The following is a 26,532-nucleotide window of genomic DNA, read 5'->3' on the forward strand; positions in this document are numbered from 1 at the left end:
TCTCACTACCTATCATCTATCAATCTATTGAATCATTACCTATGTGTCTACTTATGTATAAATTACATTTATATAAATTACATTTATTTAAGTCTTGTAAAAACTTGATATTATAGTTTTTGGTTGATGAGAGCTTTAAAAAATTTGTTATTGTGGTTAAAATTAAGAATTATGTTCATATGTTCAGATTTTCATATTAATAAAAATAAAATGGTTTATTTTAAATCAGTCTGAAAACAGGTAGCATATTTTCATAATTTTATTAGAACATGGTACACATGTTATAAACTTGAGTTATAAAGTTTATGACTCCATCAACCTACTATTCAAGTTAATAAAGGCTTCGTGCTGATATTTTTCACAGGTGCATTATTGCAATGGGCCTTGACAGAAAACCATCTTCAACGAAACCTAAGAAGGAAAAGATGACTGAGAAAAAGGAGGAGCCACCAAAGAAGAGTCAGGGAAAACTGAGGAAGGACAGAATGAATGCACCATCAAAAAGGAACGAGATGGAGAGGAAAGAGTCCTCTGTCTCGGCTGCATATTCAGCCGAGGAAATAAAATTAGGGGTCAAAGAAGTGAGGACGGCTATTGAGGAAATGGAATGGAAGGGCAAGTCAGGACAAGACGTCTGGGAAGAGGACCAGGACCACTCTGTTAAATACGGTAACCCACAGCAGGCTTCCCTTGTCGTTACTGTTGTCCCAAATCTTCATAGTAACCTGTGCGCCATAGCTTAGCTGTAATCTGTAGGCAGCCACATCCTGCTTCTTTCATTTCGTCTTGTGCTGTTTTGAGGGGAGGCTTCCTGGCTTCCGAAGCGTTGAGGTGCTTGCTACGGGTATGAAGATGTAAGGAAGTTTCTGTCCTGCTTGCCAGAGCCAAGATTCACACCCATAGAGATCATTTGATCAAATAAAATTGTGTCTATTTATTTAGTTTTTGGACATGATTGCAGGAGTGACATTGGTTGTCCACTTTGGGATTGGTAAGTACAATATACATGAACATTTGGAGCTAGGACTTACATTCTAACAGCAGCTTGTATTCCATTAGAAATTCTAGAGTCTATTCTGTTTCTCTTCCTTTTCCTCCCTCTCTCACCTGCCTCTCCCTTTCATGACTCCTCTCTCTACATCCATATGTGCACGGATGCAAGCACACTGAGAGACATACACTCACACACCTGTGCAGTGTAACCTAAAGTGATAGTAACAAGAATAACGTCGCCAGGCTCTGAGCAGTGTGTGTTGCCAGACACTTTTCCCACTCCCTCCACTCACTCTCACCTGCGTGGAAGCATGCTCCTCTCTCCATTTTACAGTTGGAAACAGGTCTCACTCATGCATAGACAGCGTGACAGAATTCCGATCCATACCCATGTGGATCTACTCTCAAACTATTGAATCGTTCACTCTGTATCAGTGTTCTGAGCTACTACAGGGCCACTTGTGATGGTGTGTCCCATTACTTCTTGAACACAAAGGCTGGATTAGTGGAGCAGTAGCCACAGGCTCACATTCTCTATGGAAGTTCTGGCTTCAGAATCCCCTTTCTTACATCATGTTGCTGGACAAGGGTTTCAGAAATCCTGGAGAAAGGCCAGCATTTGGGTCTCGTGTGTGGATGACAGCGATAATGTGGCTATTTCACTCCTAATGCTGGAACACTGCTCTCTTCTCTCTATGATCTGCCCTAGCTTTCTCCCTCCTCTGGATGGGGAATTTTAAGCTATCAGGCATTGTCGCACTGACGGCATACAGCTACTTCTTAGTCCTTTCTCTCGTAAGACATGGGGCTTAAAAAGGATGGGCAATGGGAGGCTTCACCCACTTTCCCGTGTTTTCCTTTCACCAACATGGTTGTGCTGTGACAGTGGCCCTTACCTTGAGGTTGCTGGGCTTTAACTGCCAATTCCATGAGGACCCTGGGAGAACTGGCAGCACCTCACACCTCTCTGCCTGGCCTTGGCTGATCACACAGCCAGAGTAGGGTGAGGAGAGGTCCTAGCAGACGCAGTGCTCCGCATCTGGTCACCCAGTACCCCTCCACTTAAATGGGTATTTGAGATAACAATCTAACTGAAGAATTTGGGATGGGAGAGCAGACCTTATGAAAGGAAGGGTGCTCAAACACTTACCACCAGATCATTCCCATTTAAGCCACGAGAAGGTGACACAAAGGTGGCTCTTCTTGTGTTCCAATGAAAATGGAAGGCTGGTGGCTGATGGAGGACTGAGCTTTCCTGGGGGTTGATGAGAGATTAGCACAGTGCTATGGCAGGGTTGAAGTTTTATGTTTTGAGGGGAAACAAAGAAGCCTGTCAAAAAATGGGATGCAGGGCTGTTTCTGTTTTCCTTGGATGTTCCTTTGATGTCTCTGGCCTGACTGTGGCCACTGTGCTGCTCTGGTTTAGAGTGAGATCCTCTAGTAGCCCGTATTGCTCCCATATAACAGCACTTTAATGTGATTTGTCACATTTAAGACCAGCTCTTCCACCACCCCTTGACAACCTTGTTAGTGTTGATTCATATGTTCCTGATGATCTACAGCTCATGGTTTGGGGTGAGAATTGGTGCTTCTAATACCACAGCTTTGTGCTAACCATGACATGGGTGAAGAAGATGTCAAATTGCCCAGTGTCACACAGCTAAGAAATATTCTATCTGGGTATAGGACATGTGGCCACATGATCCCCAAACCCTCATATTTCAATACCGTTTCCTGCTTTGTATGGAATTATTACATTACACTCACATTCTGTCAGGCTCCTGCTTATGTTGTGTTATACTAATAGCATATAATGCAGAATAGTATATGTGTGGGGCTGGAGAGATGATGGTTCATTTAGTGGGTGAGAGCAGTTACTAGGCAAGCATGAGGACCTGAGGCCAAACTCCCAGAACCCGTGTAAAAACCAGGTATAGTCACAAGCACCTGAAACCCCAGCGTGGAGCCAGGAGGATCCTTGAGTCCTAGCCAGCAGCTAGCATGTTCAGTGAGAGACCCTGCCTCAAAGGATAAAGATGGAGAGCGAGAAGGGATGATGAGGGAGAGAGATAGGGGAGGATACCTGCCATCCACATGCAAGTGTAAGCACTGCACAAATTCACACACATGTGTACACAGACACACACGCGCCTACACATGTGAACAACCACACATGTGCAATCTACACATATGTGTGTACACACTGCACACATACACATGCATGTAACACACATGCATACATGTATGAATGCACAGTCACACAATTCACATACACTTTTGTGCACAGACATACACATACTTACACACATGCATACACACACACGCACATACACATACACACACACAGATACACTAAGCTGACTTCTAGTATTTCTTTGATCTCATTTCACTTAGGTTCACTTTTTAGTCTGTGGAGCTTTGTCCCAAAGTGTTCTACCAATGTCTAAAGCCACAGATCGTGATGAATCCTGCACACATTTTTAAATATACATACATTCATATAACAAAATGTAGTTCATAAATTAGTCACAGAAGATTAATAGCAATAACTTCTACAATAGGGTAACTGTGAGAACACATGGTGAGGGTAGAGCTGAGGGTTAGCTCAGTGGTACAAAGCTTGCTTAGACCTCACAAGACCCTGAGCTCAGCCTCCAGAGGATGGATGGATTCTCTAGTAATAGTTATATTTTTAATTATAGTTTAATTTCTAGGAATTTCCATGTATTATTTTCTGACTGTATTTGAGCATGGGAGAGTGAAAGCACACAGGAAAATTTATACTTTTACATAGAAATTTCTGAATTAAAACTTAATAGTGAACAGTTATGAAGTTTCCTTGGGGGTTGGAGAGATGGTCCAGCTGTTAAGAGTGCTGGCTGCTCTTCCAGGGTACCCAGGTTCAGCTCTCAGCACCTACACTGGTGGCTCACAACAACTTAAGTCCAACTGCAGAGGATCTAATGCTTTCTATCGCTTCTGTAGACACCTGCACATGTGACACACACACATGACACATACAACATAATACACACATGTGACACATACAAGTGACACACACATGTGACACACATGATACATACATGTGACACACATGACATATACATGTGACACAACACAACATGGCACACACATGTGACACACCATGACACATGTTATGTATGACACATGCATGACACACACATGTGACACAAACACATGACACACATACATAAAAATAAAATCCTTTAGAGAGAAATTGCCCCGTAACTTGCCCAGCAGTTTTTGAATATGAATCACCTTACTCTCTTAGCATTTACTCTGTGTGTTGAAATGTAAGCTAAATCCTGCACCCTGCCATTTCTTCTGACATGTTCCTTAAGTGTGTAGATCTCACGTTAGTCTTCTTGGTGTGTCCACTTTATTCTTATTATTACCCCACTCTTGTTTTCACAAAGGAGATATTTCCTGTGGATGGGACACTCATTTCTTTGATTGCAGAGGGTGGGAAGTACTCAAGTCCATTACCCAGGAGGGCCCACCGCAGAAGAGCTGAAGTGTCTAGTAACTAAAACACACAAAACTTGGGAACCTTTTATTTCCTTCTATCTTTTAGCTTGAGGATAATTGTTTACTTGCTTAATTGGTTCTGCATGAGAGCCTGTTGCTGTCTGACTTCAGTCTGCTGTCACTTTGAGATTTTAAGTTTGGGTGGTGAATTAAGAGGAAACAATTAAATATGAAAGGTGAAAAATTATAACCACGAGAGACAGCTGGAGTTTATACGATGTGACAATTTGCTTTCCCTGGTACAAATTTGCTCTGTCCCTGTAGGGAATGAAGCAAATTTGAGGCTGTGACAGCGATGTTCTATGTTGTAGAGTTTTTATTCTTGAGTTGTAATTATTCTGTGCATTGTAGGAATGAACACTTTACACGGTTCTGGCTTAGCTCTAAAATCTTTAGAGCTTTGCTCATTGTCCATTCGGCTCTCAACATGCTATTCACAGGCTCTCTCTCAGGTCCTTTGGATGTGATTAATTGAATTTTTCCACTTCACTATTAATTAGAGTGATATCCAAATATTTTGAACAATCTTCATATGAAATATCACCTCACTGCGTCTCCAGATTAACTTCTATTATTGTAATCCTGTTTTCCTCATTTTTAATTTACTTCTAATTTATTCTTTCATATAAAACTTCCCCTTTTCCATTTGGTCACTGTGGATAATGGTGTCCATTTGTAAATGAGCCTTTATTAGCTTCCAGCCTTGTCATTTTGGGCTTCATTTCTTTTTGTGCTGTTGTATGTAGCTGATTGCAGTCTTTGACCATTGACTATTTGTCATCCCTCTTTCATAAATGTGTTAAAAAGCAGCAGAGAAAGACCCAGGAGCTAGAGGAGAATGGAGCCAGAGATCCCATTAGCGTGAAGTAGTTGAAGCTCCCAGGCTTCTGTCTTCATTGTTACACTGAACCTTCTTCTTGCAGACTATGAAGAAGATTTTGAGATAGATGATGAGAAACAAGATGAGAAGGTGGATGACGATGAGGACCAGGCTGATGACCAGATGAGTGGAGGATCCAAGACACCCACCGAAGGTGAAAAGGACAGCCGAAACCCCGAAAATGAGACCGAAACCTCTTCAGAGAAGGCCGTAGCTGCCCATGACAGTGAGAACGAGGATACTGGATGCTCAGACAGCGAAGAGGATGACAGACAAGGCAGGTGGCAGAGTGTGGCACACTGTGATGGGAGCTCACCATTCCTATTAAGGAAGACAGAGATGTGTGACTACCTAACCCAAGAGTCCCAGCCAGCCACCCCTCAGTGCTCTTCTGAATCGCAGAGATGTTTCCTAGTCAGCTTGTTTTCCTTAGTTTGGGGATTTTAGCAAGATGTCAGATTAAGCTTGTGCTGACTTGGATTCTGTCTAGTTAAAAAGTTACTACATCCTTTTATCTCAAAATATTTCCATACACACACACACACACACACACACACACACACACACACGCANGCACNCACGCACACACACACACACGCATGCATGCATGCACACACACACGCACACATGCACACACACAAGTCCACGGACATACACGCACACACACACACATGCGCACACACACACGCATGTGCACGCACACACGCGCATGCATGCACACACACACACACGCACGCACACATGTGCACACATACACACACGCATGCACACACACGCACACACACATGTGCACGTGCACACGCGTGCGCGCACACACACACACGCACGCATGCATGCACACACACACACATGCACGCATGCATGCATCCACGCACACACACATCCTCACATGCCCACACATGCCCACATACAAAGTAGCTCCTGTAATAGGCTTGGGTGGTATTCCAGAAAGATAGTGAGGCAGGTTGACCTTTGGGTAACAGATCTATTGGAAGAGTTACTAATACCACAGAGATACAGTCCACAGAGTGGCAGGGGNTCTGAGTGAAGGTCCCCTCACGGTTTCCAGGGGCCCTATGTAATATGATTTGTGGGTAACACATGATACCTGCTTGTAGCCAGACTGACTCTGATTCCTGGCTCAGACAGCGGGAGGAAGGACAACTTTTCAGCCCATTAGTGTGTCCACTGAACTGCATACGCTGCCTGTGCTCCTGATTGCTCTGGGAATTCTAAACACTCCTAGGGACATTGAGACTGACAGAGAGAGGCTCATAGGCAGGCTACATCAGTTGGGTGCCTGTCATTTCCCTGTGACAGTAAAATGGCAGGGTCAGCTCTGAGGGTAGAGAAAGAGGCTGCTGCATGTGAGCCTGGCCTGAGGCACCCCTAACCCAAGCGCAGCAGCTTCTGTTTACTAAATGGGTTCTATTAGCTTTGGGCTACTCATCTCTTTTTATTTCTTTTTAATTCTGCTATGATCAGAGGATGCAGACCTACTAAGTTCATAGAAGGGTCTGTGGCTTCTTTAAAATCTTTCAGCTTAAAACAGCTGTATTCCAAGGAAAAATACAGGTCATTTTTGGTAGGAAAGGACTTTTTAAAAGATTGTAATGTGTTTATTTTGTTGGATACACGTATTTGGTTTGTGATCTGTGGCTTTTGACTGAAGATTTCTCTTGGTACTTCTTGGCTTTTATCAATAAAATAACAATAATTCCCACATATTTAAATCTGCATGGCTCTGAAATTTAGAACTTGAGAATTAGGACACATTTGATGATTTTTTTTAAATTGACAACTTTTAAAAAATATTCTTTATTTATTCCAAAGTATTTTCTATATAAAATTATCAAGTCTTGAATTTGGGAATTATTTAGATAGTGTAAAAAGAATTAAGTAATTGATTTCATTCTTGGAAAATATTTAGTTAATAATTCCACTTTCTTAAACTACAATTTAAGAAAACTTGATCTAATATTTAATGTATGTGTATTTAAAGCAAAACCAGCAGATTTATGTAAGGTAAAAGAGAAAATGGTTTTGTTTCAAAACCAAAATGGGTTCATGGGTATGACAACAACATATTTAATACTAAACTCTTCAATGGATTAAGGTAAGGAGTAAATGAAATATAATTTTAAAAATCAGAATGAAATTAACTCAGTATATTTGCAAATGAGATCGACATTCATATTTATTGCAATGTCAAACATTACAGTATTTTAATATATTGAAATGTTCTATGTTTCTGTTATTTATACTTTATATTTCTTACACTAAATACGTGTAATAGGTAAGATCTCTTCTCAATTCAAATACATATGCTGGAGAAGTTTAGTTTATAGTTATTTATGACACAAAACTAAATTAGTCAATAGAAAAAGTGTCATCTTATAGAAAAGAGTTCACCTCAGTTGATATTCTTAAGGAAATTATCCAAGAGATTTATTGATAAATTGATTGAAAATGTGTTTGGGTATAAATATAGGTGGCTCAGGACACACGTGGCTTGGGTTTTCATGCTTGTTGTAACAGTGGGAGATTATGAAGCTGCTGATATCGCAAATTCTGTGAAGTACTTGGCTATCAATTGTCTGAGTTTTGCAGTTTTTGGAGGTCACATAGATTTCCATATATGTATATGTATGTGTTTGTGTATACATTCATAAAGAGGATACAGGAAGTACTTGCCTCTTTTCAAAGGGAAAGCTTTGATTATTCGTACCATAATTACTGAGCAACCGAGGGGTGGGAAACTTTGATGCCAACTGCTGCTTGCCCATCCCTGAGTGGAAAGGCATCCTGTGGAGGCAGGGAGGCAGTGCTGTAGCTCTTGGGCTGAGTCCTTTTTATTAGGATTCTTTTATGTGCTGAACCCCACACTAAATATTCTGCATGAACTACCTCATTTACCCCAAACAACCTTAAAAGTAATTACATTCCCCTTTATCTACATTTCACAATACATATGTTTGCAAATAGTGAAATTAAATAATCCCAAAGCCAGTACATAGCCAGAAAGAACTGCAATTCAGTTCTGATTATAACCAATCCTCAAAACCTAGACTTTGTAGGAAACATTTTCAAAATCCAAAAATATCCATGTACCTAAAATCCGAACAACCTTTCAATCCAAATGAAAAGAAGCTGTTTCTTTTCTGGGGCTTCTATAGCTCAGAGGCCTTTTGAATTTCCATTAACTCTAGTTTCTCATTTAGCCTGTTTTGTTTTACAAAAGAAAAATAAAAAATGATCAGTTTCTAAGTTTTCCTAGATTGACCTTTGTCCCCATGCATAGATATCCCTCCCCATCCCTAAGCTTTGTAAGGTCTCCTCCTAGTGATTCTGCTTTCTGGGGCAGCCTGAGCTAAGCCTGTAAGCCCTATCCTGTAGTAGGTCAGTTTTCAGACATTTCCGTGTATTAAGTTTTGTTTCTGAAATTAGCCAAACTAATAGCAAACAAAACCCTGCTAAGGAGGTCAGGATGTGGAGGTGTTTTGCTTTTCTTCTCACAGGGATATTATCACAAGAGGTTTTGTAGAATGCCTTCCAAAGTACTTCAAGTACTCTTGTGATCTCTGACCAATGTTCATGATATGTGGTTCTTGGTATATTCATTGAAAAAGTTATGTAGAATTCCTGTTATTACATAGAGGCAAAATATGCAATGTTTTTGGTATGGTCATTGTCATAGTCATTTCACAAATACTGGAAAATTTATGAGGCAGAATTGAACTGGTCGGCTATTAGTTCTTATCATTTCAATAACAGAGTTATCCAAGTACCCTTTCAAAGACATCTTTGCATTCTGGGTGTGCACGTACACTGCTACCTCAGCAGTGCGCTGAAATAGAATCTCCCCGCTTGTCTGTTCCCAGGATGTCTCCTGTCTCCTGACCCTCTATTTTAATGATGTTTCTTTGTGATGTTCAACAGTATGCCTGATAGTGTGAGAAGTATAAGAGTTAGCGATTTTATCTGGCTAGTGCATAGCATTTATTAAAAATGACAATAGCATGGTGGATTTCATGGCAACTACAGCATTTCACCTATGAATGTGTGAGAAGCATAGCTTGGTCACTGAATCCCAGACACCCGTTCATCCCTTTTATTGACATGATTAAGAACCTTGCTGTTCGTGTTTGGATGTGTTTCATTGGAACCTGCCTGCACCTGTTCCCAGGGGCAAACAATTGCCCTGGCTGTCACTCTCATGGCAAGTCAGCCCTGTTTAAACTGCCAGCTAACAATTGCACTAGCGCACTTTGATGAACACAGTTTTGTGGCCCATGAGTGATGAAGAATAGCCGACTAAGAGAGGACCCTGCTCCAGGAATGATGTGTGCAGCTTACTGCCATTTAAAAGGAATGACAGCTCTGTTCTCTGCATTTGTGCTTGCAACCCTGGACACTAATTTACCAGCAGAAAATGTATTGTCAAAGATGGATGCTGTAGTTCTGATGGGAAAACACAGTATGCCTAGGAATACACTTTTCATGGGCACTTTGGGTTATTATAATGCCTGTGAAGAGGTAAAGGCTAAGTAATTCCTCATGAGAGGGAAGGGAGAGACATCAAAGAGAGGCTAGAGATCAAGAGACAGACAGTGTTGGTTCTCAGACTGCTAAAAGAGCCAGATTGGAAGCATCATTTTTCTTCTAAAAAAGCATTCATTTGTGTATTTTTCAATCTGATGAAGTACATGTCATAGATCTAAAAATCTCAGAGTCACAAAAAAATTCAGTTTACTTGACATCAAGAGTTCTACCAGTTTGGGATTTTACTTACTTGAATGTAGTTTTTGAGAGTTTCATGTGTTCACACTATGCATTTTGATCACATTGCATGAACTTGAAGAGAGGCACATGGCAAGGTCCCCTTCTATATTGACATTGTATTTGGCATGCTGTCATATACTGAGCTCGCAGTACATTGTGCCCACATTTTGATGGGGGAGAGCCATAAGGAAATTACCCATGATGTATGGAAAGACTTTATGTGTGATTTTTGCATATTTATTTATGCTCATTTTATGTCTTTGTGTGTTTGCCTCCATGTATGTAAGTACATGGTGCATGTGATTGTTGCCTGTGGAGACAAGAAAAGGCTTTGGATGCCCTGTATCTGGAGTTATAGTCACTGCTAAGTGGGTGCTGGGAACAAACCCCAAAGCTCCATAAGAACAGCAAGTGCTTCTGCCTGCTGAGTCAGCTCTATGCTCACAGCCAGCCATTTCTTAATAACATGGTTCCTGGAGTAGGAAGTCACAGATTAAAAAATAAACAAACAAAAAACTGATTAAATTTACCATTGGGTAGTTTACACGAAATAACATCAAATTAATTCTTTCTTTATAGTTTTGACTTTTCAAGGCATTATCTCACCGTGTTTCTAAGGCTAGCCTTGAACTTGAGGTCCTTTTGTCTCAGCCTCTCATATTCTGGGGACAGAGGCATGTGGCACAGCACCCGGCTTCACTACACTCCTGCACCTGTATGGTACAAGTAGTAATCCTGTGACTTAGTACAGTTCCGAAGGAAGGTTGATTGACCAGGTCAATATACAAATACATAAAGGTATAGGTGGAATGGTGTGACTTGTGATTGTTCTAATCTCAATGCTGTATTCACTATGAGGCTTAGCAGGTTCAACCAGAGTGTAAAGGTGGCTACACACCCTGGGGCCCTTTCTTCCTGTTGCAGCTGTATTGTCAGCAGATATGCCCTTATAAGGTAATGTAGACATTTATCTCACTGGTGGATTGAAAAAATTTAATGAGTGATAAATATTTTTTGGTGATCATATGCCTGCTCTTAGGACAAATGATTGGCTCATAAATTAGTTTAATTTGTATTTCCACATTTTAAATTCTCTATTCATTTTAAAACAGTGGGTCTCAACATGTAGATCACAGCACCTACAGGCATGTGATATCCTGCATGTCAGATATTCATATTATGATTCATAACAGTAGAAAAATACAGTTTAAAGTAGCCATGAAAACAATTTTATAAGCTTCACCACAACATGAGGAAATGTATTAAAGGGTTGCAGTGTTAGGAAGGTTAAGAACCACTGTTCTAGAATGTAGATTGAGTATCAATTACTTGTCTCATTAGGTATTGTCTGTGGAGAGTTCACCTGAATCCTGATACCTGGTATGAGATATAATAGTTCACAAACTCATGAGTATACAAGAGTCATATATGTATGACATATATGTATGTATGTATGATACATGTAACCATATGTCCTGGACATGGATGAAGAAGATAAGAAGGTGTCATTCATGGAGACTTCTTAAACTTAGTAAAAAGAAAGATGCCATTAGCATCACAGCTGAAAGGGCTGTAGGCTTTATTGGGTTGGGCTCCATGGACTTGATATAAAATTTTAATCAAAATTATGATATATTTATATTCTAGCTTAAACAACAACAACAGAACAAGGTAAAAACCTGGACTATGAGGAACTAGCAAATTTTAAAGCATGCTCCGTACTGAGGAGTGGGATTGTTGCAAACCCAGCAGGCTCTTGTCGCTGGTTTTAGACATTCCGTGCAGGTCCTGATGGTAAGGCAGCAACCCTTTCTGCGAGGTCTCCATGGTGCTGCTAGGGAAGTGAACAGACACCAGGCAAACAGTGCAGCCATCCATCTCTTTTGCAAACGAGAGCCAAGAGATAGTCACCCAAGAACATGCACTCTATGCAGAGGCCAAGGCACTGCGTTCTCTCCTTTGCAGGATATTTCCGGGCACATGGGATGCTCTCAGCATTTATGGGTGGTGAGTCCGTGTAGTTGGTCGATATTGTTAGTGACACAGAAAAAGGATGATGACACAGATGGAGACTGAATGGATGTCCAGGGGAAAGCAATAATTCTGCTAGGGTCTGGGGTGAGCGAGGAACATGCAGTTGGCTTTGGCAGAACCTCAGGCACCGAGGACACATCCTTTCCTGGCCAAGGAAACCAAGAGCAGGTTTTCTGAACCACAGGACTGGGGTGGAGGAGACTTTGTGGGACAATCAGAGTCAGGCAGGAGGCTGTTGCTTTACTATCTGCCTCCAATAGCCTTTCTATTCTAATGACAGACAGATTCAAATATGTCCTCAAGATTGCTTTATATGAACTTTTTAAAATATAAATTATGCTTTGTTTCTAAAATAAAATAAAAAAAAATACAACTCATGGTGGAAATCCCATTGCATGATCCTGAAGCTTTTTCTCTGGGCCCCATGTTACTCCAGGATCTGTATAGAAATGGGAACAAGGAGTGAGAGTGAGTGTAAATTATATCAGGAGGTGAGGGAGACATTTGGAAACGGAAATGAGTTTGTATCAGATGTCAGGTCTGCTTGTCACTTTGAGGCCTCTTAGTTCCCCTTCTTTATTTACTGACTTTTCTCAAAATTGAACCATGATGAGTTGTCAGCATTTTGAAATCAGATAATATACCTAATAGAAGCTACTAAAGAAAGATAGAGGGAGTGGCTATTTATTATCATGTGAATGATTCACTGAGCCTGATGTGGGAATCATCCTCCCAATAGATACCTGGTCATTACATGCAGTTCTGGGGTCTCTAAGCCAGCTAAACATCATGTCTCAGCTCACGGTGCATCAGATAGAGTCATCCATGGGACCACTAATACATATGAGTTGTTCTTTAAAATTGTGTGAAGTATTTCCAAGAGCTGCTGAGTGTAGACTCAAAGTTTCTGGATTGGTACAAATAAGAGAGGTTGATCCCCTTGAATTGTGGACAGCGGGTGCAGATGTAGAAGGTAGAGCAGGGAGCCAACGGCCCAGACAAGGGCTCTCTCGAGATATTGGGATGAGATGAATGGCACTTAAAAGAGCCTGCTGCTTAAAGAAATCATTCAAGCCTCACTTGTGCCTTCTCGGAAGTGTTGGTATGTCTCCATGGCTGTACTTAGAATGTTAAAATGAGCCATTGGGAGCTGGCAGAGCCAAGAGGGACAGGAGGAAGAAGAAGGAAAGCCTGGTGGTTTTATTTAGTTACTTTTCATCATTAGCTCCACATTAGCAGGCATAGTGTCTGTAGCTGTCACATAGTGATAGAAGAATCAGCAAGTGAACTGGAAAGCTAGGAAGCCCTGGGACTCACTTGACAGAGTCTATACTAATGTGCGGCCCCTGATACCCCGCCGAGGGAAAGTATTTATAAAATGATTTCAGAGCAATTGTTTTAGAAAGCAAACACTAACTTTGTGTTTCTCTTGTCTGAAGTAATGTTATGTAAGCAGGGACTTTTACACAGTGCCTCTTCCTTATAGATATTCAACATGTATATAAATTCTTGAGAGTTTCCAAAAGCCTGGTTGGGTTCAGGTGCAAGACATTTTTGACTAGTATATGTTATATATATTATATATATATATATATTATATATATATATATCTGTGGCTCCATCTGGGAGTTCAGCTTGGGCCTCTGTTTTTGCTCTGTGGTCGGCTTCCTGGTTTCTGTCTCCTGTCTTCTTCAGGGATTGCCTTGGGGTACTGGAATTTCTTCACCCTCGGTCATAAACTACCCAGAGAAACTAGGGAGTTCATATCCTCCTAGGGTTGCTCACAGCCAATATCTCACTGGTTCAAAGTGTGAAATCCCAGCTCCCTCTTACTTTTATTATTTCCTTTTAGTACAACTCTCCCTTCTGAAGTTCCTATGGTTTCAGTTGAGCTGTCCCTCTCCCATCCTTGTCTGGCTTCCTAATTCCCCTAAGACTTCCTCCTGGAGCATGTACTCCATGTCTTCTTTGCAGGCAGCTTCCATTTTAAATCTTTCTTATAATGACTCTAAGAAGGGAGTATCTACAAATACACAGACCCTAAAACCATTAATACCTATCTACTTTGTAAATGCAGAGATAGTACCCAGACACCAGAGTGTTCTAGGATGGTATGTTTTAAAGTAGATAAAATAATTGAAATTACTGATGTGGCTAACCAGGAGAGGAAGGAAATGTGTGTTCTTATAAAAAAAAAACCATTATTTGAAATTTCAAATAATGAAAATATGTATAGCCGTTCTAGAGGTTCACAGAGACAAGTCAACCTGGAGATGGTTTTCAGTTAAATGTGGTCTATTAAAAATCTTCCATTGTTCATAAGCTGGATATGGGGTACAGGTGTAGTAGCATCACTTGGGAGGTAGAAGCTGGGATTCTTGGAGAATGAAGGCAGTGCAGGCTGCATCATGAGACTCCATGTCAAAGTTACAAGAGAAATCAAAACAAAGCAACAAAGACCACATAAATAAAAACAAACCAAAATAAAATGAAAAACCTCGGTGGTTTATAGATCATTTTTTCTTCTATTATGATAATAGAGAATGTATTGAGAAAGTGAACAATTTCCCCTAACGTTTGTTAAAGATTTCATATGGTTATTTCCCAAATATATTTCAATGTCAGCTGATAAATTCAGGATATAACAAAAAATGGTATCATTTTTTGTTTTTGTAGATGTTAAAACCATGTCATCAATCTCATCTAGAAGTCACCCTTACTCTAGTGAAAGTGAAGATGATTCTACAGAGGTGGGCGGGGAAGCTGACTCTGTCAGCGAAGAGGGAAGTTCCAGAAGTTCCTCTCCTCAGGATCTGCAGGAAAACGACCCAGAAAAACCACACTTTCCAATCAAGAAGTACTTGGAAACTGAGGTCGAAGGGCAAGAAATCACCAAACTAGACGGGCATAACGGACCTTGGTTGGCCGAGCTCAGCGGCATGCATGTTACTGAGGGAAAACCAACTATGGGAACCCAAGCTTTATCGGAGAGTGAACCCAAGGAGTCTAGGCGGGTGGCTTCTTCAGAGGTGAGGGCTAAGAGTCAGCTCCAAAAGGACGCAGGCCTCTCTGGGGTGGAAGAAGAGGGTAAGTACAGCCCATGAGGTGTCATGCCGCTGTACCTGTGCATGGAAGCTGATTTGGTCATTGCTACTGCCAGAGCAATCGGCTGGATGATTCTGGAAGGATTCTATATTTCCCTTTCTTCTTGTCACAGAATTACACATGTATTTTCAGCTTGCTATTTCCCTTCTATTGCATTTTAGAAAATCACTTCGTCATTCTTAAATAGCCTGTTTCCTATTTTCTGTAAATTCCTTCCTATGATAATTCTATCTCAAGAATCAAATAAAACGCAATGCATGTATGAAGTCAAAGATTTGTCTGGCCTTTTAGAGATTAATACTAACATTGCTCTTTGTTCTGAGTCATGTATACATTTGTATGTGCATAGCTCACGTGGATGGTGCTCAGCATGTCTTATGCATGGCTGTACCAATATTGGATATGAACTCACTGCATCTCATAAGCACTGCCATGTCTGGTCTCCAGGGGAAGCAGATATTTCTTAAGAGGGTTACACTGCTGAGAACTGAACAGCCAAGGGCATTCTGCATTGGGTCAGGTGGGGTGGTTCTAGAGTTTCTATAGACTTCTATTATCTCTTTGTCACTGTAACTTAGATTTGATTTAAAAAATGAAGATTCTCCAAGGTATTTCAGTCTTCACTCTCAAATATTTCCTGACTCTGAGCTCTTTCACCATCCTGGGGTTTCCAGGGTGCATGGGCAGGTCCTGTTTGAAGAGGGACATTTAGGACGCAGTGCAGCATGTCCCCAGGACCACAGATGCATGGGCAACCACAGGCTGCTGTCACCTCTCAGAAGCAAGTAGGGGACTGAGCTGAGTGTGTAGACAGGTGAGCGATACCCGCCTGACAGCTGCTTCTCAAAGAGCACCTTGAACTCTACCAGACCTCCAGGTCCTGCCCTTCCCTAGTTGCCCCTCCCCCTGACTTTGCCACAACCATTCTTCAGGGTTCCACAATAAATTTGTTTCACATTTTAATATTACAAAGTCCAGCTATTTTTTTAAGCTTCGAGTCCTATTAATTGCTATACCTTTTAGATCTTTAAAAGTAGGAATAGTTTGTACTGAACAGTTATCTTCCTCTTGAACTGTTAATGTAATCTTGTAGTGTATCATGGTAATATAGTCAAAACAGATGTGGAAGGGAAACTCCTACCAGAACATGTTAAGAAGGGTCAATGACAGGGCTAAGGTCATTAACTACATTTAAAATCAGAGAGAGAAAAGGGAATGGAAAATGATGAAATTACATTATAATCTCAAGATGTTTCTAAAAAGGAAAGCAAGGTTTCATGAGGACTGTGCTAATGCTGGATTCAAATGTAAAGGCAGGGACACAAGGCAAGGTGCTCTGGTTGGGTGGGGGCACAAGGCAAAGTGATCTGGATTGGTGATCTACACAGGGACATGACCTGCAAGTAAGCCCTCAAAAATAGGTAGTATAACCTAAAACTGGATTTTATACTTTTAACTGGTCCAAAAGACCAGAGGGAGAGATTCTTAGGCCTATCAATCTTGACCCTCAAATTATTCTACAAAGAGTACTGACATTTCAAAAGCCTTTTTCTTATGCAAACTAAAATTTCTATTAAAATATTCTTGAAATACTTTTGATAAAAATAATTAAAATCTTTGATCTTGGATTTAGTCATTATATTCTGGTATAGTATAACAGATCTAGGAAATTTCGCAAGTTACTAACAAGGAAGGATGACATGTGGGCTGAAGACACAGCTTAATGGTACAGAGCAAGCCCAGAGCATGGCCCTGGATTTGAGCTCCAGCATTGGAAAAACACACAGATGTAACATTGATTTTTGTCATTATTTTAATTTCAGAAAACTGGATATTTATCTTTTTAAAATTAGCATGCAAAGTATTAGAATTAGTTATGATTTATGATATTTGCATGTGCAATTTGTATTTGTTGATAGTTTTTTCCCCCATCCTGTATTCTTTCTCCCTTTTTCTGCCCAAGCCCAGAACCCACTCCACATTTTGATGGCATACTTGTTCTTTTAGCAGCTTGCTCCAATCTCCCTTTCCCTTGGGGTTTTATGAACTGTGCCTACACTCACACTTGTGTATACTCTTAAGTTTATTGCTTTACTACAATTCAAGCAAAGCGATATATGGACTTTTTTTAGGATCATATTTGTTTTGAAAGTTCTTTCAGTGATAAATAACTCACATATATTTAGAAAAAAATGAGTGTCTGGGATTAAGGGTAATGGTTTGAAGAAAGCCCACTGTGGTTGCATTGGAGTTGGAGAATCCTGCCAGATCTGCACTCTCATGGAATCCTGAACCAACCTAGAAACTGTTCCCATTCTGTGGCCCACAATACAGTCATATATTATAAATATCAACAAGGTTGTCGAGACTCTGTTTCTTAAAATGAGCAGAAGGCCATCTCATACTTAAGAGATTAGTAACATGGGTAAAATATATACTTAATGTCAAGTTATTGTGTATATGAACAACATATATGTGTATATATGTGCATATATTTTATGTTGCTACTGTGTAGATACATACACATATGTGTAAGTAATACATCTTTCAAGGACAGTATACATATTAAACATATTAATGAAATGTTTAGGAACATAATATATTTAAATAAGTATTTTGTTTAATACTACTGCTATAATAATATACTGTTATAATAAAACCTAATAGACCAGACTTAATGTCTGGGATAACATGCTTACTATGCAATGCTTCTTAAGATGAAAATCAGAGCCCTGTAGGGTTAAAACCAACAAAAAGGATGGCTTGCATTGATTCTGGATGCTTGAGGAGAATTCAGTCTCTTCTCTTCTCCAGTTTCCCATCTAACTTGGGTCAACCTCCTACCAGCTTCATTTCAAATCCTGCTGTACCATCTGTAAGTCTGTCTTCCCTCAGACTTTTTCTTCCCAGTCATGCTTCATCTATCTCCTGCCCCTCTGCCTCTGTCTCATAAGTGCACATAGGCGCACAACAGACTCCTCCCATCAAGGCTCTTTGCCACATTTGCAATGCCAATGCATAGACTTGGAAGATCAGGGCGTGGATTTTTAAGCAGGCAGAAGTGCTCCATGTTCTAAACATTCCAAACAAATTAAGCATGCATGAATCACTTGACATGGGCAATAATCAGCCAAAAGTAGAACTTCGAGTAAATAATTCATCCTATAAACACCACGTATCAAAATATATGACAGAAAGGCCCAAGTTATTTGAAATATTTGAAGCATAAGTTTTTACCTATAGTTATATAAGTAGATAAGTATATAAGTTTTGAAAAATAAGGGTCTATAAAATGGGTTGTAATATGCTGATGAATAAAGTAACTGATGTGCATATCAGTAGATGTTATTCCTCATGCTTTAGAAATGATAATATATTTGTTCATCATTTTCTCAGTATAGTATATCTCTAATTTCACAAATGCTTTGCTATCTTTTTATTAANATAGGCTTGTCACTAGACAAGCTTTTATCTTTGTTAAGCTTTAAAGCATGAGCTAAGTTTAATTTTAATGTTTGTTTTTCATTAATTTTTATATAATACACATGGAATAACATCTATAAATAAATAAAGTACATATTTTTTCGTGCATTTGTTAAATGCAAAATTTCTTTCAATGTTCTGTCAGTTTTTAAATTTTCAAACTGTCATTTTATAGTTAACTGTCATATTTTATAAATTTAGAAAGTACTTATAAAGCGTGATCTGCCTTGTGTTTCAATGTGTCACCACAGTCACTTGACTGTGGCCTTGAGCAGGCATTCTAGGGTTTCCTCAGAAGCTAACCCCTTCCCTACTGCTGAATGCTTATATTTTTCCATTTCATTATGATAGATTTTAAATACTGACTATGATTAACATCACTTTAGCGTTTGATTACCCAATTTATTTCAAATTCACAAGTGTTTCCTTAGGATAGGTTATATGAAATTACTGGATGAAAAGTTGCAGATTTTTCATGGGTCTTTATAAACTTTTTTTTTCTCACTTACAAACAATTGGCTCAAAGTTTAACTTTCATAGGGAGGTGGGCAGGGCGAGAGTAAAAGCTTGTCCTGCACAGCTTCCTGCCTTTCTCATATGTGTAGCTGTGGCTAACAAAACATGATTCTAGAAAATTTACAGAGATATATTTACAGATTGTGAACATAAAGTAAGGGAAGAATAGTTTTCTGTTAGCTACAATATAAAATATAAAAGGCTTATAGAAGTAAGTTCTGGTGTGTGTGTGTGTGTGTGTGTGTGTGTGTTTGTGTGTGTGTGTTGCTAGGGGAATTGAGTTTGTGCTTCATCAATATCTGCAGCTTTATTTTGTATTTTTATGTGTAGGTTAAGAATAACTAAGCTAAAATTTGGTTTGTAGTTATGTGCACAGGATACAACAGGCCTGAGGGGGAAAACAAACCTTCTGAGCTGAGGTCCAAGTATAAGGTCGGAACGACTGTGGAAGTATTCAGGGTCTGTTCCAGTAGATTCCTCTGCCACTGTGCACCGGACATATGCTTTCTGTCAAACACTGTTCCTGGTGTGAATATCATGAAGTCCATGACTATACAAAGGTTGCAATCACACAACACAACAGGGGGCACAGACCTGAGGAGGCAGAATGATTATCTAGGGAATGCCTTTTGAGGGCTGACCTCTCTGCAGATAGAACATTTGAAGAGGTCATGATGCAGGGCAGAGGGCAGCAACTCTATCACCTGCAGAAGTTCTAAAGGACAGCTAGGAGGCTGCCTGGGTTGGAGAGGTCCTGATGGCACAAGTTTGGAGAGGAAGCTGGTGTAATGGATTTGAGTGAAAGGGAGGGGAAAGAGGGGTAGGCAGGGGAACAGGGACACAGACAGAAGTGAGGTCAGAGAGGCAGACTTACAGAACACTGTGCAGTACTCATTCTGCCATGGGAAAAATGTTCACTGGAAATTTAAGAGTGGACAGATGACATGATCAGAAAGTTTAAGAAGGATGACTCTCACCATAGTAGAGGGATAGAATTTGCCCTTGAACAGCTGTGGCCTTGAGTTTGTAATTAATCCTGAGTTCTGTGGGCCGTGCTTCAATGTCAAAGGTAACACCAGAACATCTCCACTGTGGAGGCACATGATGTGAGGTGTGAGTTTTGTCATGGTGAGCTTTTGAGACTATAAATGATTATCTATAAAGAATGATCAAGACACAAAGATACCCTCCAAGGTGACTGTGGGCTGAAACTGAACTTCGATCTGTCTTCACTCCGTTTCCATGGATTTTTGATGGCTTAAGGGTTTTAGATCAAACCATTGGGATCATTTTCATCTGCTGTTGAGCCTCTCAGTAGTCTCAGTATGCTTTAAGATGTGGCCAGTTCATTTTGTTTCTCAAGCAGAGGAGAAGGTGGGAATTGGAAACATTCAAGAGGAGGCTAAGCAGAAAAATCTGGAGAATACCAGTGCAATTGGTAATATGAGCTCTTATGCCTAGTGTTTCCCTCCCTCCGTTGGGTTGAAATCAGGAAGAATGTAATGGACTGTACTTTGAAAGTTTCAAGTTTTCTCTTGAGCCAGGGGCATCTTCTCTATCCAGATTTTGCACAATCCACAGGATTTGTTAGACAAGAGCACAAGAGGAAAACACAAGGATCTCCCTGGAGGTCATTTCTCACAAGAAAGGGGAAGGGAACACACAGAAATGTAAGAACTGTTCCCATGTGTCAGCTTGCAGTGATGCTAGAGCTGCAGGGAAATGAGAAAACTCTCCTTCACAATGGCAGTAAGGGGAGTGAGGGCCTGACCAGGGCTGGAGCCTCTGGAGCAGAATGGCCTCCCTGCCAAGAGGTCCAGAGCCAGTCTCCTCTTCTTTTCCATGTAGCTCTTGGGCCCGCAATTTAGAATTGATAACTACTTTAGCATGACACATCTAAGATGCAGTTCCTACTGGAAGCTAAGGGTATTGAGCTGTGACAGGTCACTTCAGCTCCTTAGCACTTCCCCCTGGGGAGGTCAGCATACAGGCCAGATGGTAACTTCAGCCCTGACTCACTAGAAGACCACTTCACTGTTGACTTGAAGAGAGTCATAGTGGTGAGATGAATGCATAGCTTCTAAGACAGACTAGATTTTATTGCAGTGGCTGCTATTTAACTATTGTTTCTTATTATTGTTACCATTACTATTAATTATATTGTTATTAGCCATATTTCTTCAACATTTTCAGTTAACATAACACTTTAATGATTTAATTATAGCATTCACATCCATATATAATGCACCTTTTTTTTCTGGTTCAACTATAACCTGCCCTCTCCTCCTCACTCCCTCCTTCTTGGTTCCCTTCCTCCCACACAAACACCCCTCCTACATCATGCCTCTCCCATGACAGGATATTTTCTGCCTTTTCTATCCCTCAAGACCTCTTCCTTCCATTCCAAGCCACCACCCACTTTCCTATCTACAAACAAAAGTGAGTTTGCATCTAGAGCTTACATGTGACAGAGAACATGTAGTATTTGTCCATTGGAGTTTAGCTTTTTTTTTTCAGTTAAAAAAAATATCAAACCCTCATTTCCTAGCAGATTTTGGTATTTAAGATAGACCCAGAAGTCTGCTTCTACTGCAAAAATTCAGCCTTGTCAGCAGTTGCTGAGTCAACCTCCATCCTGGGCCTTAACGTCTTGGTGATTGCCATCACTGAGTCAACTGCTACACAAATCCCCAAACCACTGCTTGCTTAAGCCTTAAATACATCACATTACAATGACATTATCATAATAGAAAAATGATATGTGCATTATGTATCCTCCATTTGTTAATACCTTGAAGCTGACTTAGAATCACATCCAACTTTAATGGGGCTGTCACAAGGAAAAGTGGTCTCCAAACTATAATGTTGTATGTAAATGTTTCAGCTTGTATATTTGATGTATGAAGAAACCTAATGCTCAAAGAAAAAGGTAAACAATATACCTGAGCTATATGACATTCCTCTTTTTGTTCCCACATTTGTATTAAGATCAACAATCAATTCATCATCTCACCCACTGGGATCCATCATAGATACCACAGTATTTCTTCATTAACTACCTCTCAGAAACTTATTTTAAACTAGTCAAGAGTTAGAGATGGCATCATAGCTCTGTTTTTGTTTTTTTGTTTTTTGTTTCTTTCTTCAAAGCATAGTCCTTGGATCATGATGTTAGAAGATGGGGAAGAGGAAGAAAAAAAGGGGACAAGCACAAAAGTAGAGGGGCAGACAGGAGATTGATACAGAAAGCAGATCTCAGTCTCATATTATTGACTGAGTTAACCACAAGGTGATGTATAGTCATGGGCGTTATGAAGTTAGAGGCACAGGCCTTCAGACGGCCAGCAGTTAGAATTGTCAGACACTAAAGCCAAATGTAATTGACTTTACATTTGGTTAACAATGCTGGCTTGGGTGTGGGTGGCAAAACATGCAAAATGCTTACTAAGGACCCTGTCCTGTAGCAGTAGATACGGCTATCAAGAACACAGAAGTACTTGTTAGCACAGGGAAGCCCAGCATGCTCTGTATACTGTACTTCATTTAATCCCCATGATACCTTTGATTCCATATCTCTCTTGACAGATAGGTAAGCCAAAGAAACAGCATGGAACTTGAACCTGGACCTCTGTGCCTTGGAGGTCTATGGTAGTAATCAGCATCATAGAATAGAAATATGTGTAGGAGTGTGTACTGTCAAACTGATAGGAATTCCATGGAAGCCTCTTATGGCTTCTGTTCATATTGGGTGAGCACTGGGGTCAAATCATTAAATCTACTAATGGATGAAATGCTCTGGGTGCGGTCAGCAGGAGTAGGGATAGCCGTCTAAAGGAGCAGTAATGATTGGTGTCATCAGATAGAGAACACACATTTCTAGAAAGCAAAGGGCAACTTGGCTGCTTCTCCACTCACATCATCATGGCATGTGCTCTTGGCGACTATCACTGCATTGACTGTTGTCTTATTTTAGTGGAAGTATTTCTTTGCATGTGTCTCTTCCCTTCATGATTGACTATGGTGTGCTGTGTTTTGCTCTAAAAAAAAGAATCATAGAAGCTGTTTGATCTCTATTCTTAGAAACAAGTCACATTTTCATGTGAATCTGTTTAAATTAAATTCATCCCACTTGCTTGAATGATGTGAAATGCCGGTGTTCCTATGACCTCTCTTATGCTTTTTGATATTTTATGTGCTCTCCAATCAGTTGGACAGATAACAGGTGAAGCCCAGGAACCTGGTCACTGTTGCTCTAACTCTGCTCCTGAACTGAGCCCCACAGATGATGGGGTGACACCCATGAGGAAACCGGAGCTCAACCTGGGCAGAGGTAAGGACTGGCCATTACCTAGTGAAGATCCTTAGGAATTCTCCACAGATGCTGCCCTGTCCCTGTCTTTCATCTTCAAGTCCTTGTTTTGTTCATTTGCCTCTTTTAAATTAATTATAATTAATTTTATTCTCTTCTAATGGATATGGGATATGATGGCAGGAATTGGTCCAGAGTCCTGAAGATGAGCTTTAAAACTGAAATTAGCTACAAATGCTGTGTTTTTTAAAATGAGTTGATGCTTGAGATTAAAAAAAAAATTCTGGTGTTAATTTTCAGATTAGTCATATGCTATAGCCATTCTCTACATTAACTGACCAAACAGGTGAATATACCTTTGATAACAAGGTAATGGACATTAAAAGCTCCAGTAGACCATTCCTTACAAGGGTCCGTGTAAACTTTTTAGCCTTTTCAGAATTAGGGAAGAATTCAGTGCTGTTGATGTATAATGGGACTGATAGTTCATCTTTAGGATTTCCCGATAAGCATCAAGTCAATGAATGTGACTCACACATTTGGTCAATGTTCTATGTCTGTGATGAATGCTGTTTTAAAATCGCTCTGGTTTGAATGTATGTGTGGATGGGAACTCATTCTCTTTACCACGTCATTCTATCTCCAATGTTTAACACAAGTTATTAAGCATGGTGAGACAGCTTCATGGATGCCGTAGAAGGTACACGAGAGACTTCCTTCCACTTTGGGCAGTATGAAAGAGTCAGGTGACATTTGCAGTATGTGGAGTCACAGGAGAGTGAAGCTGAACTATTGGAGGGGACATCCCTTTAGAGGAATTCTGGTGAACCTCCCAAACATACATTATATACAAGGATGTTCTTGAGGAGTCTGCACTCCAGGAAGGAAGTCTAGTTCACCAAAGGCCGTGGGAAGAAAGAGGGGGGAGTCATGATGCTCTTACAACCAGACGCAGTACTGACCACATCACACAAACAACACTATTGATTGCCACAAGAATTTTGCCAGTTGAATGTGGATACTACCATTTTATAGATAAGAAAATGAAAGCTTAGAGAGGTGCCTTTTGCTAGGTTCATGCAGCTAATAAAGACAAAAGTTACATGTGCACTAAGTCTATCTGACCCCCACCAGGCACGTGCTCCAGACGCAGCTCCAGTGGACCTGTTGATGAATATTGCTCTGTAAAATGCTTCCTCAAAGCTCATGAGATCGCCATGAAAACTACTCTTTTTACTCACTGCTATCTCTGAGGAAGGCTTCAATTACCCACTGTCTTGTGCTTTGGGAATGTTCTGTTTGACTTCTCTGTGCTGTGTGTGTTCATATAATAGCTCAGCTGGGTGTCATTAGCACATTTTCTCCCAGAATTTAGACAGTATATTATTACATGGTGACTAGGCAATTTTATTCCCCTGTTTTCATGAATGCTCTTTAATTAATCCATAAATTTAGAGGGCAGGTTTAAAAACCAGATGACATTATTTAAGTGTTTTCCATAACTGACTTTTCAATAACATTTTGTGCAGGAATTTAAACAGTGACAGATAAACTAAGAAGAAATTTGACATCCTGGGTTGTTCACCATTGTTCCAACATAGTTGTGTTCTCAGTCAGTCACAGTCTATAGTGAAATAAAAATGGACTATTTCTTTTTTCAGGTGACTTTGCTACATGTCATCTAGGCAGATAATTTGACTCTATATATCCCCTCCAGAGCTCTTATGTACAGTTTTGGAAATTACCAATTGAATCCCTTATGAGTAGATGTTTCATAAAATCCAAACTTAGGCTCACTGAGAGATCTGGATTATTAAAATTTAGCACCTTTGTAAAAATGTAAAAATATATTTCTAAATATAGATTTTAAGGGGATGTCTTGTCAGTCCTCTTTGGCCTGTCATCCAAGTGGTTTGCAGTGCTACCTGGTAAGAGACTGAGGCAGGCCACAAAGAATGTTTGAAGAGGTGGTGGAGTGTCAGCATTGTAGAGTGTGTGGAAGGAAAGGGGAAGATAAGACCAGGGTTTTGGTTTTGCTTAGATTGTCAGTACTGGCAGTACTACAGGTAAAATATTTACCAAAAAGTGAAATCAAGGTCAAGTTGAGAAGGTAAAGGACTGAGTATCAAACATGGCTATCTGAGTTCTGTCCCTGGCTTCCACACAGTGGAGGGAGAAAACTGACTACTGAAAGTTGACCTCTGACCTCCATTTGTGCACTGTGGTATGCAAACACCCACTTCCCACACATACAATATACAAATGCAAAAAAATTAAGAATTCAAGTGTGCAAAGAAAATAAGGAAGATATGTTTGCATAAGTTTACATTATATACTGGTAGAATAATTTATAATAATTCGTAGAATCTGTACATGTGTCCTTTTGTGTGTATACGTACATGTGTATGTATATGTCTATCTGTCTTGGGTAATTTTCTATTACTGTGATAAAACACCATGACCAAGTGTGTTAGTCAGGGTATTCTAGAGTAACAATGTATAAAATGTATCTATGTGGTCCAGTTAATCCAATAATTCAACAGCTAAGCCCAACAATCTCATCCAGTCTTTATCATATGCTTGAATTTTGAATAAGTAGGCTCCAATGCAAATGCAGAAATGGACTTACTAGAGAGAGCAAGAGAAAACAAATGAAGAGAGAGAGAGAGCTTCCTCCTTTGTGTCCTTTATATACGCTGTCAGTAGAAGGTATGGCCTATTTAAAGGTAGATTTTTCCCACCTCAAAGATCTGGATTACAAGTGGGGTCTCCCACTTTAAATGATTTAATTAAGAAAAATATTCCTCATGGGTGTGTACAGTGTTTTGTATTTTAATTAAATTTTGATGTAGTCAAGTTGACAACCTAGAATAGACATCAC

At 40.0% G+C, this 26,532-nt stretch overlaps 1 protein-coding gene across 2 annotated transcripts in view; it reads left to right on the plus strand.

The window, feature by feature from the left end:
* Window positions 1-26,532, plus strand: part of Erich3 (glutamate rich 3) — a 102,477-nt gene that overhangs the window by 67,660 nt on the left and 8,285 nt on the right. For both annotated transcript variants that reach the window (XM_029537180.1, XM_029537181.1), the window contains exons 10-13: window positions 365-669; window positions 5,466-5,699; window positions 14,915-15,325; window positions 23,550-23,672. In XM_029537180.1, coding sequence (XP_029393040.1) covers window positions 365-669; window positions 5,466-5,699; window positions 14,915-15,325; window positions 23,550-23,672 — 1,073 coding nt within the window. The remainder of the gene's footprint in view (window positions 1-364; window positions 670-5,465; window positions 5,700-14,914; window positions 15,326-23,549; window positions 23,673-26,532) is intronic.

The sequence above is a fragment of the Mus pahari genome, chromosome 4 (genome assembly GCF_900095145.1).
Source record: "Mus pahari chromosome 4, PAHARI_EIJ_v1.1, whole genome shotgun sequence".
NCBI classification, from domain to species: domain Eukaryota; kingdom Metazoa; phylum Chordata; class Mammalia; order Rodentia; family Muridae; genus Mus; species Mus pahari.